The sequence below is a fragment of the Phalaenopsis equestris genome, unplaced genomic scaffold (genome assembly GCF_001263595.1).
Source record: "Phalaenopsis equestris unplaced genomic scaffold, ASM126359v1 Scaffold000717, whole genome shotgun sequence".
Taxonomy (NCBI): Eukaryota; Viridiplantae; Streptophyta; class Magnoliopsida; order Asparagales; family Orchidaceae; genus Phalaenopsis; species Phalaenopsis equestris.
Window position 1 is genome coordinate 342758 of NW_018165157.1, and position 14019 is coordinate 356776.

A 14019-nucleotide genomic window follows, 5' to 3' on the forward strand; every position below is an offset into this window, starting at 1 on the left:
CACACCTTTTAATAATTTGGTTTGGTCACCCATAGTTACATTTTTGTTACTAGAGCTACTACTGCTAAAATTACATTCCATGTATTCAGTTTTATTCCTACTCGAATGAAGGCCTTTAGACTCCAAGGTAGACCTCCATATTTCAAGTTTTTCCTGAGCCTTTTCTCTCTTCTTATCCATGAGAGGGATATCATCAGCAAGCATCAAGGTACATCCTCCTGTAAGTGTCCAGTAAGACCATCCATAACTAAAGTAAAATGATATGGGCTTAAAGTTGATCCCTGATGTACACCAACAGAAATAGGAAACTATTTGGTCAATCCTCCTTCTATTCGAACACTGTTTTTCTAAATCAATAAAAATCATATGTAGATCTTCCTTATTATCTCTGAACTTCTCCATCAAACCTCTCAATAAATGTATAGCTTTCATAGTAGATCTGCCCAACATATATCAAAATTGATTATGAGAAATCTTTGTAGATTGTTAAATGAAAAAAAAAAAATTTAATTAGATTTAAGTGGACCTAGATTATCAAATACAATAAAAATGGATCACTCAAAAGATATAAAACTAGACTATTTGTAAAAGATTTCACTCAAATTTATAGAGATGAATATGGAGAAACTTTTGCTTCAATTGCAAATGTAAATATCATCGAAATTCTTATATCCCCAACAGCCAATCTCAATTGTTCCTTACAATAATTGGATGTAAAAAATGTATTCCGACATAACTAAAACAAAAAGTCTATATGGGACAACACTAAATTTTAATTAAGATTTTAGCACTCTACATGTCCTCAACTTGAAGAAAGCTCTATATAGGCTTAAACAATCCTCAAAAGCTTGGTTTAAAAATTTTATCGAACATCGAACAAAGTCATAAAGATCATACTTACTTATATTTAAAAAAAATCCATCATGGGCAAAATGTAAGTTTCTATAGTGTTGAAGCAAAAGTTTCTCCATATTCATCTCTATAAATTTGAGTGAAGTCTTTTACAAATAGTCTAGTTTTATTGAGATAATATCTTGTTGCACACATATCTCAAAGAATAAGAAGTGTGAAAGATCAATTATCCGAATTCTTCTTAAATATTTTCTTAGAATTGAAACGGTCCACTCAAATGTTGGGATATTCATCTATCAACAAAAATATATCCTAGATCTACCAATTAAAATAGTTATGATGGGATGTTCGCACATAGAAGTTCTGAATGACTGCTACCATGAACTTTGATAAACAAGCGATAACTTATGAGCTGATGAAGGGAGGTATGAAAGGTTGATTGAGAAACTTATCTAATTTGCTCACAGAAGATCAAGCATGGTATATGTTGAAAGTGCTCCAAGTTAGTTATGTATTATCCTAAAAAAGCACATTTACATTCAACGTTCAAAACTCTTGAATACCTCGAAGTAGTAGCTTGACAAAGAAATTTTGTTCAAAGAAGTGGAAATTCAGTTTAGAAGTATACATACATGCTGATTTGGCAAGATCCCTCATAGACGGAAGGCTTCTTACAGTTACAACATTTTTTTGGGTGATAACATAATCAATTGGAGAAGCAATCAATTGTCGTCAGATTTGGCATTGAAGCTAGATTTATGAAGGATGAATTAGGGATGAGATGAAATGTTATTATGAAATTATACTATGACGATAAAATGCCATAGTCGCCGCACATAATGAATTCCAATAGGACAAATCAAATGCATAGAATTCGATTGGTATTTAATAAAATAAAAAACAAAAACAGTGGAATGATATGTATCCCGGGTGTTCGAATGAATAAGCAATTGACTAATATTCTAATCAAAGAACTATTGAGATCTACTTCTCACAATATGGCAATCCAAGTTAGGCATGGAGAAAATCTTTTTTGTAGTTCAAGGGGTTTTAGCATTTTTAGAGGCTAACTTGGCAATAAATGGGATTGCAAAGCTGGCGATCCAACATTGTACAAGGTTGGGATCTGCAGGCCTCTACAAAAAGCAAAAGTCTCATATTCTTAGGTGAATAAATATGTGCAAGATGTAATATATCGTTCATATTTTCATATCAGTTAGTACTTTTCTTTGATAGAAGTTACCAAGCTTAATCTAAATTCTACTCTATAAGTAGAGATGCAAAATCTCGAATAAACTCATACTGATTAAAATCATTTATATATATTTCAGTACTAAAGTTGAAGGTAATGTTGATACCATCAAAATCGTTATAACCATTGAAGCAAAATATTTTTCATCTTTCATAAACCAAAACTGAAATAAGATTTCAATGGGACATGTAAATACCACTAATTTCTGAATTTGTTTTTTAAGCATATTAAAATAATACAAGGCTATATTCAGATGGCAAGCCTACTGCTGAAGCCCCACTTACTGCAACCGAGTTGCTGGAAGAGCAACCTCAAGGTCTTCTTCTTTCAACTTCCTATTACTCTTTAAACCTTTGTCCATTGTCAAATCTATATTTATGATATATATATTTCTAGACTCAAATTGAAGGTAATGTTGATAACATCAAAGTTGTTATAACTATTGAAGCATAATATTTTTCATCTTTCATAGACCAAAACTGAAATAAGATTTCAATGGGACATTTAAATACCACTAATTTCTGAATTTGTTAGTTAATTGTATTAAAATAATACAAAGCATATGACGCGGGGGATGTGGTGGATCGACTGGTCCTCAAAGGGAGGGGGGTTGCCGCTCCTCCCCTTTCCTTCCTTCCTTCTTAGCACCTTCCTAATAAAAGTCTTTTCAAATCAGAATTTCTGAATATTTTTATTCCTCTTTCAAATTATGATATATGATTTTATTGTTTCTTCTTATTTTAAAACCCTTCCTAAAATCTAAAATCTGATTTTATTCTCCTTATTTTAAAAAAGTCTTTCCTAAATCTGAAATTTGATTTTATTTTCTTTCTTATTTTAAGTATTGCCTAAAATAAAGTCCTAACCTCATTATAAATAGAAGATGACGTGTTTAGAGCTAGCGGTCTTATTTTTTATATCGGAATTCAGATTTTAGCCTTGGTATTTTCCCTTTCCAATGTTGATCCAACTTTGAGGTATTGTTTTGGTTCCCTTATCCGAGGTGGTGATCATCTCCAAAGGTCCGAGTGGTGCTCTGGTTAAGTTCGATCTTGACGAGTCATTTATCTTACCATACTTTTGTTTCTCTGCTATCATTTCAGAATGTAGCCACTACAACCCCCTCTTCCACTGCTGTTAGCCACCTTCCTGCTACCGTCCAGCCATCGCAGCCCCTCCAAGTTGTTGTCCAACCCTTTCAGACCCTTCCCGACAGCCCGTCAGCACCCCTACAACAACTATCTTGTTGTCCCGATCTTTCTCATCTCTGTCAGTGCTTCTCCGATTGTTGTACACCCTCCCAAAGTGCCGGCGAACCTTCCCAACTACTAACCTACTTCTTCCACAGTAACCCACACCTCTCAGGCCTTCACTGCAGCAGCCTCTGATCCAACTTCCAACAACGCTCCTGCTTCTCTCCAGTTGCAGTTTGACACTATTTCTATCGCCAACCTGTTGTCCTACTTCTTCCATAGCAGCCCCCACCTTTCCGGCCTTCACCGCAGCCGCCAATTCTGCCTCCCTTGTAGGATTCCCTCCTTATCAAGTGTGTTGTGTTTTCTTTGTTGAGTCATTAGTTGTAATCCTTTGTTTTGTAATTTTATTTTGTGTGTTGTCTTTCGTTATTTCGAGTCTTTATTGAAATCTTGTTTTAAGTCAGTAGTAAAATTGTGTTTTTCGTCAAATTTTGGGTTCTCTTGCATCATTTGGTATCAGAGTTAGCCCAACCTTAATCACATCTTGGAGTTTCTAGCATCCACCACTACCCAATCCACCACAACAAGTTTTTTTTTCTTTTTTTTTTTGTATTACTTTCGTTCTTTGTTCCTTCTTTCTTTCCTTCCTCAGATCCTGAACCCTAAATATGTCATCAAGAAGATTTGTGCCCGAGCCTACCCAAGACGAGATAGGGCGAGAGTTCCGCCATCTTCAACAGAGGCTTATGGATATTGAAGAGGAAATTCAGTTGGAGGATACCCTCGATCGTGATCTGGAAAGTCGAAAGGAAGTACGAGAAAATATGAAAATGAAGCGAGAAACACAATCAGTTCCTACTAACTACTACCTCCAAAAGTGGTATACTCTAGCTTTCAAAGTGGAGAGACTGTATCACCAAACGACTCCCTTGCTACTATCCAACAAAACCAATCCGCAAGTTTTTCATGGCCATAAGATGTTGCTAGTGTCACGGATTTGGACATGTTGAAGCGGTCTTCATCGACCAGTGTGTCATCGAAAAGTTGGGTAAAGCCACTGTAGGAACTAAGAGCAGTTTGAACGTGAATTTTCATCTGATGACGTCTTCCTCCGTGGAACCCCCTTGTTCGTGGATACATTCAATGTCTTTCCTCCATGTGATCAAAAGAACATGCAACTTTTGATAAGATTGTGGTTCCTGCTTTCCTAGAAGAAGGAGAACTTTTGGTTGAGACATGAAAATCATGCAGACTAGAAGATGTCAGAATTTAAAATTTTAATGGATGGTCTTAGTAACGAACAACTGATAGCATCACAAGCAGCTACAATTCCAACCATAACCCCCAGTGTTTCATATGAAGAGACTAAGGGTCAGTGTGAAGCTTTTGTTATTGAAACACAACAGAAGATATCAGTTCTCCAAAACTTCAAGAGTTAGAGGAAAGACCCGAAAGATAATAATAATCACACATCAACCAAACTATTGCAAATCTTCAAACTCGCTAAGGCCCAACTTGTTATAGATGAAAAACATATGAGTTATTTACTTGTTCAGGATTTGGCTCAGGAGAACCTATGTGGTGGGTGTATCTCCGGCTCAGATTATGCTAAATCAGAACAGATCGATATGGGGATCAATTTTTTATTTTTCATCAATCCAAAAGCTTCTCGTTCTCCAAATTTCAATTCATGTTATAATGCACTTCATGGTGTTGCTGGAGCTTATGCCAAACACAGTTTCGTTGAAGAACTTGGTGCAAAAGAAAGCTCTCTGTTAAATTGCACTCCTAAAGAAAACTTTGGTGTAGGCCATCCAGACCCTAACCTGATTTATGCCAAGGATTGTGCGGTGGGGATTACGCAAATCAGAATAGCAAGATGAACCCCTTGAGTTTGGTGCAGCTACTGATGGTGATGTTGATCATAATATGATACTTGGTAAAAGGTTATTTGTGACTGCCTGATTTTGTTGCAATCAACGCTGCTAACGTTGTTCTGTCCATTCCTTACTTTTATTCTAAGCTGAAGGGTGTTGCCAAAAGCATGACAAACTCTGCAGCGCTTGATGTTGTAGCAATTAATCTAAAATGTGAACATTTTTGAGGTGCCAACTGGATGGAAATTCATTTGCAACTTGCTGAATGTTGGATTTTATTTGGTTTGTGGTGAAGAAAGCTTTGGGACAAGTTTAGATCATATTCGTGAGAAGGATAGGATTTGGGCAGTTTTAGAATGGCTTTCTATTCTTTGCATATAAGAACAAGGACAACCTCAACGGAGGAAAGCTAGTGACATTAGAAGACATAGTTTGCCAGCACTGGGCTACTTATGGTCGCCAATGGGATCCAGGGCTGGCTAACAACAACACAAAAGCTTCGACCTATAACGTCGAAGCTCCCCCAACCCGAGGAGACTGATGCGGGGGCTATGGAGGACCGACCGGTCCAATGGTGGGAGGGTTGCCGCTCCTCCCTTTCCCTTCTCTCCCCTTCTCTTCTTTCCTTCTTAGCCCCTTCCTAATATAAGCCTTTCCAAATTAGAATTTCTGAATATTTTTATTTTTTTTCCTAAATTTTGAGATCTAATTTTATTTTTTCTTTTTATTTTAAAAATCTTTTCTAAAATCTAAAGTCTTATTTTATTCTCCTTTCTTATTTAAAAAAAAAAATTCCTAAAATTTGAAATCTGATTTTATTATGTTTCTTATTTTAAATATTACCTAAAATAATGTCCTAGCCTCATTATGAATAGAGGATGATATGGTTAGAGTTAGGGGTCTTGTTTTTGAAATCTAAATTTCAATTTTAGCCTCGGTATTTTTCCTTCGAGGGTTGTATCTAATATCAAGGTAGTGCTCCAGCTGTCACTCGATCGTTGTGGGGATCGTCTTCAAGGGTAAGAGTGGTGCTCCGGCTGTATCTCGACCCCTACGAGGCATTTATCTTACCATACTCCTGATTCTTTGCTGCCATTTCAGAATCCAGCCACTACAACCCCCTCTTCCAATATTGCCAACCACCTTCTTGCTCCCATCCAGCCACGGCAGCCCTTCCAACTTGCTGTCCAACCCTTTCATGCCCTTCCCGACAGCCCGCAAGCACCCCTATAGCAGCTACCTTGATGTCCCGGCCCCATCGCTGTCAGTGCTTCCCCGCTCTTTGTCTATCCTCCGAAAATATTGGCGAACCTTCCCAACTGCTGTCCTATTTCTTCCACAGCAGCCCCCACCTCTCCGGCTTTCACCTCACCCTCTGATCCAGCCTCCAACAACGTTCCTATTTCTCTCCAGCTGTGGTTCAAGATCATTACTATCGTCAGCCTGTTATCCTACGTCCACAGCAACCCCCATCTTTCCGGCCTTCACAGCAGCCGCCAATTCAGCCTCCCCTCGCTAGCTCTCTCCCCATCAAGCATGTTATGTTTTTTTTTGTTGAGTCATTAGTTGTAATTCTTTATTTTGTGCTTTTATTTTGTGTGTTGTCTTTTGTTATTTCGAACTTCATTGTAATTTTGTTTTAAGTCAATAATAAAATTGTGTCTTGTGTCGTGATTTGAGTTAACTCAGGTATCAGCATATATTCAGATGGCAAGCCTACGGCTGAAGCCCCACTTGCTGCAACGGAGTCGCCTGAAGAGCATCCTCGAGGTCTTCTCCTTTTAACTTCCTAATACTCTTTTAACCTCTGTCCATCATCAAATCTATATTTTATAATATATTTGTGGCACAAATAACTTCAGAAGCTGTTACCTCTCCCTCACCTTCACAAGTCCTGCTGCTCCAGAAATCAACTCTCAGACATCGTCCTCGTCAGAGAATGTGGGAGAAGGATCAAAATAGATAAAACAATATCAGCAAATTAAGTCCAGCAAAACCAATAATTGAATGTGGAAAAGATAGCTCATTATGGACACAAGAGGAGACCTTCAGGGTCGATTTTGAAATTTTAAGATGATGGGGGTGATTATTTGACAGGTGCTCCACTTGAGGGCAGCTTCTGTAGAAGTTTACATCTATTAGCTGTATTGTAACTTTTACTGATTCAAATGATATGTTTAACAAAATATTTTTTCTTGAATTCTTGGGCATAAGTTGCAGAATGTTTCAGATGGTTGGTAACTGTTATTGTGATTACTGTATATTTTTGTTTTATGTCTACATTTTGTTTATTTATTTGTTTATTTATTTATTTATTTAAATTTGTTATGGACCCATATGGAATTTTATTGTTAGGAGGTTTATGCTTTGAGAAATGAGAATGCTTGCTGAAACAGTTTGCTTGTGTTGTTGGCAGTGTCCGTTGTTAGAAGGCCCAATGCTTTTATTAATGCAAATAGATTTTATTATGTTTGTTTGTGACAGCTGTAACTTATTAAAAAATAACTGTGAAGCTGCTGACAAATAATCTGATGTTCAAAAAGTTGTTGTAATTATTAATTTTTTTTTTAAGTCAGACCGCAACTAGAAAGTTATCACCGCACCTAGCCGTGAGAAAACGTAAATTTCAACTGCAAAAAAACTTGTCAAAATAAAGTTTATTCAAACAGATAAAACTGCGGTGTGGTACCACACCGTCACCGCAATGGTGCCCTTTATTGTTTTGTGTGAAATTAAAAGAATTCGTTTTTGCAAAAAATGAACATGCAAAATAATTTTCAGAGACTTTATAGAAATTAAGTGTTTTAAAAAAATTGATCAATAGTATTTTATTCAATATTACCTCAAAGCCTATTGTCAAACCATTCATCTAAGCTTAGTACAACTAGTATTAATATTTAGGAAGATTTACTTACACATCATTAAATTCTTATTTATTTTCATAGTGTATGCCCAAATTTTAATTTTTATATCTGCACCACCTTACTCATAAATGGAAAGGTATATTTCATTTTTTAAAAATTAAAATGATGCAATCTTTTATGTAATACGAAAGATTTGGGTGTTATAATTGTATTATAAAAATAAAAAAATAAAAAAAAAGGAGAAAAGATAGTGCAAGATGCGTACATGTTGAAGAATTTGGTGGCATGTATGTTAATGCCAGTTATAGATGTGTAAATCCATAAGAATGGGGTGGTATGTACGTTAATGCCATTAACCGTGAATTTAATATCAACCAATTTAAATAAACATCGTCATAATATTTAGTCTCCCCCAAAAAAATGTTTGGAGTCAGTTCTTACATTTTTGACAATATTCATAATAAACCTCAGACTTATTCCGATATTTTCGCTGACACCAAATGTCAGCAGCTTATAAAATGTCATCAGTGCACACTAATGGAGGACAGTAGACGATGCAAAAATCACACTTCAGACTAGTGTAATTCTAAGTTCTACATTTTTGCATATATACCACACAATCCTTATTTATTTACACATCTAACACAAATTTCAAATTATCGCTTTTACTAACTTCTTAAAGATAAAAACACCTTTTTCATGCATAAATTTATAGCACCAAAATGTTATAAATATAAATATTAAATTTTAAGCATTAGATATATATAAATCCATAAGAATTATATGGTATATATGTAAATTTCCAGTGAAATCCAGCTCCCAACTGTCATCTTATTAACAGATCGACTTGTTGGGTCACTCCATAAGTTTGATCCAAATGTAACAAAGATAAAATAAAATAACATAGATAAAAGGCGACAGGCTTCAAATCCATGCAATAATCCCACTGCTGATAAAAACAAGTGTCCATAAAAACACTCCAAATCACAAGTTGGCATAATGTTAATAAGCATCAACAAGATCAAAACAATTCAGTACTCATACATGAACGAGCATTTAATACAATAAAGTTATCAAGTTCTCGGAAGGAAGCCAATAATATCAAACTATAAACAAAGGGTTTAAGATGCAAACTATATACAGAGTTCTGTAGTTGAACTCTCACAATTTTGTGATATTATGGACCTCTTTTAGGTATTTCATCATCTTCGTTGTCGTCGTCTTCTTCTTCGTCATCATCATCACCACCACCACCATTACGCGTAATCTTAGAAGGTCGGGTGAAGCCCTTCGCTCATTGATTTGTAACGGTGGTTGCCGCCTGCCAGAAATTTTAACTGGCTGACAGGTCCAGCAATACTGTTCTTCTGCCAAAATATGAAATTCATAAGAAATGGAAAGAAAAAAAAAAGGTTTTGGGTGAGAGACATCTATATGCATACCACCCCATTCTTATGTATTTATTTACATATCTAACATCTAAACTTTACCTTTTTTACATTTATATCACCCAAATCTTTCATATCACATAAAAAACAGCACCTTTATTAACTTCTAGAAGGTGAGATACGTTTGCATGTATGGATAAGGTGATATGTATGTAAAAATTGAAGTTTGTATGTTAGATATGTAACTACATAGAAATTGAGAGGTATGTACGTAAATCTTCCCAAACAAACCCCTAAAATATGTGAGGAAATGAAAGAATTTCAAAATGGTAAAGAAAGGAATGCTGGCAGATATAATTGGCAGGTAGAACCCTGGCACAACCAAGCATCCATAATTTAAAAGAAATGGAACGACTCAAAAAGAACAAGCATGTGTAGGATACTGAAATATGGGGGGAAAACATATCAATAACAAGGAAGGGGCATTTACATACATACCACCCAATTCCTATTCATTTACATATTTAATACCTATACTTTTTATATTCATGCCACCCAAATCTTTCATATCACATAAAAAATACTACCATTTTAACTTTAAAAATGTTAAATACACCTTTTCATGCATATGCAAGGTGGCATGAATGTAAAAATTAAAGTTCAGGTGCTAGAGATGTAAATACATAGGAATTGAGTGGTATGTATATAAATACTAAGATATAAGCCATACATGAAGATTGAATCCGCTGGGCCATGAGGGTGAGATTCAACAGAAAATAGAACAAACACAGAATGCATCATTTGCCCACGTCGTAGGCTTCGCAATGTTTTTAATTTTGGAGTTTATTTATAAAATTAATTCCATTGGTATAACCTAAAGATAGCATCACCTTTTATGAGGAAAGAATCAGGGCAGCAAAGAAAAAACACAATGACATGCCCGATACGCCATTTAAAAAATCTGTGAGCATAAAAAGTTTCTTTATAGGGCATAAAATAGACTACGTAACTTAATAGAGACCAAAGGTCAAGATTAGAGAATCTCTTTAATGGTTCAATGTTTACCGGGAGACTCCCCGGAGAAAGAAACAAGGTAAGTCAAACCTAGTTCAAAGGCAAAATTAAAAGAATTTGAGAGATATTAGAGAGTTGGGTGAATTTACAGATTTGGCCTTGATTTTATAAGTCCTATGTTTCATCCTACCCCTTATCATGCTCAACCCTTATTTGACTTGCGTCTCATTTAATATAGTAAAATTGTCATTCTCTACAAGGTTAGTTACCAATAGACTTTTCTAGTAGGATTCTCCGTAAAAATTAGAGCAAATCAAATATTTTATTTCTCCAAAAAAAATAATACAACTACGAACACATAAAATAAAGGATAAACACCTATAATTTGAGAGGTAAGCAATCTCTTCCAACTCCTATAATTCGAGAGTTAGGAAATCTCTCCCAAAACATAATCCTAAGATTCACAACAACAAACTCATGCATAATCTTAAATCTAAACATATTAGTCATATTTATACTAAACAATAATAAATGACAAATGACTACATTACTCTTAGGCTAATAAAAACTAAATTGCCCATACGTGCCAACATAACATTACTCCCCTCCCAAAAAGGCACATTGTCATCACGATGAAAAAAACTATTGTTGGATCAAGTCATATGACTCCCATGTGGAATCATCATCTGCAATCCCTTCCATGTAATCGGAACTTGTAATGACTCTCGTTGTCTTGACATGTTGTTTTGTGCACACCCTTCGATCATATCTGAATACGATGGTACATTGACTTCAAGTCAATCTCAGAGAATATCGTCGCTCCAAAACTCATCCAGTATCTTATTGATTACCAGAATCTCTGCCAACCGTACCATGTTTTTCATGATATGAAACTCGATCAGGAATATCAGTCCTTCATTCTGAATTGTCTTCATTAGTCTTCAGCGTCACCAACATTTTGCATAAATTGAAGTCACCATGAAGCAACACCATCTTATCTCCCTCTCAACTACTTTGTATTGTCTAAATCAACCACTTACAAACTCCTCCAATCTTCTTCATTTGTCTCATTCGCCTTCCGCCGCTGCCGTAGCAAAAGACAATAACGCAATCGGAGGCAGCCCTTTGTAGGGGACCAACTCGTCGTGCTTCTTTATCCCAGGCTACAATTCTTTGAAGTGATCCTCTCCAGCTCTAAATTGCATGTCATCATATTCTGTCTGATGTTGTTCATTCCAAACCTCATGATTTCGTGCAATTCTCTCCAAAGGTTGTAGCTCAAATCCATTCCCGACTCCTTTGTTTGATCATGCTTGCTTCCCTTTGTTCGAGTGGTCCAAATGTCGCGGTATTCTTCTAAGTATGTTACTCGAGTCCGCTCTCATTTCCTTCGCTCAATACTGCAGCTCTCGATCTGTCTAAAGTAACGACACTGCCATGATGTCGTGCAAATCCCTCTAGTTGCTGCTGCTCGTGCCTATTCTAGAGTCGTCGCTCGATCTCACAACAGACGAAGACGGTCTTGTATGAAACTTGGTGATTTTCTTCATCATTTCTTCCAAAATCGTGAATCTCCGCTCGAACTGTCTCTCACGGACGAGAAACGCTCTTACATAGATGAGAAACACTTATGTATTTCATATCTGATATGAATCAGCTCTCTCTCTAATTTACTCTCCAGAACATCTACTTGGTTGTCATTATTCCTATATGATTTTGGATCACAAATGTGAATACTGTAAGCCTGTCGTTGGCTTTCCATGTCAAATGAAGCCAAATCGTGACTCTATCATGATATGCGGTCACATAATCGTGAGTATTCGAAAGTGATTCTGTCGACGACTTCTCAGCTAGCCCTCACCACGATCACGAAAGCGTGCGAGGGAGATTTTGTATGCCGTGATCGGTTAGCTTCCTAGCTAACTCAAGTCGCGATAGTTTTGTAAGGTCGCATCGTCACTTTCCACTAGGGCTGTAAACGAGCCGAGTTTGAGCGAGCTCAGGCTTGGCTCGTGTTCGGCTCGTTCGAAATAGCTTGTGTTCGAAATCGGCTCGTGAACTGTGTGTTCGTGTTCGGCTCGATTTAAATATTTGTGTTCGTGTTCGGCTCGTGTTCGACTCGAAATTGGCTCGTTAAACTAAAATTGAGAAAAATAGATGTAATGTGTGGGATTAGAACCTGGATCAAATCTATACAAAAGAAGACACTAACCGCATTGTCACATGAGGTGTTATAGTTTAAACTTAGACATAAATATATATAATATATTATTATATAAATAATATATGTAATATATTGTTATATAAAAAGTTATATAATTTTTTTTTTGAGCTGAGCGAACAAACTGTTGTTCGTGTTCGACTCGTTTACATTTCGAGCTTAAAAATTTGTTCGTGTTCGGCTCGTTAGGCTTAAAGAACGAGCCGAACACGAGCTGCTTAACGAGCCGAACACGAGCTGTTCACGAACAACGAGCCAAATTGACAGCCCTACTTTCCACCTAGCTCGATCGCAACTGGGTCGCATGCCACATGTCCCTTGTATGTCGCAACTCTGATGTTGCTTCCAAGAGAACTCTAACAGCGATTTAATCGGGGTCATTGGCATTCCAGCGAGAGTTCTAATTGTGTCAGTGATGTGATCCCGTTCTCTTACGTGCCTTCCAAGCTAGCTCTTACTGCGACAATTGTGCGCCACAACCGTGACCTCTCAAATGCCTTGGATTGTGACAGTTTTGCAAGGCTAGGTCATGGAGTGTTTGTAAGATGCGGTTAGACCGGACTCCGATCCAACGGGGACTAATGGTAGTTTCGAGTCCCTGTACATCGAGATCTTCCTAGCTACCAACCGTAATGCTCACGCCTTATCTTGTATGTAGAGATCCACTCGTTTCTTCACATAATTGTTGCTCTGATACCATTTGGTAGGATTATCTATAAAGATTATGACAAAACAAATATTTTATTTCTCCAAAGAAAAAAATACTACCAACACATAAAATAAAGGATAAACACCTATAATTCGAGCGGGTAGAGGATCTCTCCCAATTCCTAAAATTCAAGGGGTAGAAAATCGCTCTCAAACCCTAACCCTAATACTCATAACAAAAATCTCATGCAAAAACCAAGCCTTAAACATATTAGTCATATTTATACTAAACAATAATAAATGACAAATCACCAAATTGTTCTTGGGCTAATAAAGATTAAATTGTCCTTAGGCGCCGCCATAACATTTTGATCTTTTATGTGTGTGCATAAATATGTATGTGTATGTGTGAGCGCACACGCATGTGTGCTTGTGTCTGTGTGCATGTCTGTATGTGGGTGTGCGTGTGGGTGTGTGTGTGGGTGTGCGTGTGTAAGGGTCTGTTTGGGAGCGCTTTTTAGGCGCGGCGCGGTTATTACACGCAGCTTTTCGTGAAAGTCACCTGTTTGGTTCGCGACTTCGGGCATTCTGGCGGCGGAAGCGGAGTGAAAGCGGGCAGCGGCATTACCATCGCGTCTCCCGCTTTCCTCCATAACTTTTACCCTTTACCCCGCGTCTACCCTTGGTGATTTCCCGCTGCTTCCCCG

The 14019-nt window shown here is 36.9% G+C and overlaps 2 protein-coding genes across 4 annotated transcripts in view; one reads left to right on the top strand and one right to left on the bottom strand.

Annotated features, from left to right (window-relative positions):
- LOC110030440 (sec-independent protein translocase protein TATB, chloroplastic) overlaps positions 1-7425 on the top strand; it is a 29126-nt gene extending 21701 nt beyond the window's left edge. The window contains exons 5-7 of the mRNA XM_020733153.1: positions 2358-2420; positions 6867-6947; positions 7084-7425. Coding sequence (XP_020588812.1) covers positions 2358-2420; positions 6867-6947; positions 7084-7139 — 200 coding nt within the window. The 3' untranslated portion in view covers positions 7140-7425. The remainder of the gene's footprint in view (positions 1-2357; positions 2421-6866; positions 6948-7083) is intronic.
- A 1587-nt stretch (positions 7426-9012) lies between these two features.
- The window catches only part of LOC110030438 (ATG8-interacting protein 2-like), a 19187-nt gene continuing 14180 nt past the window's right edge, over positions 9013-14019 (bottom strand). The window contains exon 3 of one of the 3 annotated variants that reach the window (XM_020733152.1): positions 9013-9405. In XM_020733152.1, coding sequence (XP_020588811.1) covers positions 9310-9405 — 96 coding nt within the window. In that variant the 3' untranslated portion in view covers positions 9013-9309. Of the gene's footprint in view, positions 9409-14019 lie in introns of all 3 variants that reach the window. The other 2 variants (XM_020733151.1, XM_020733150.1) reach the window with 2 other exon arrangements.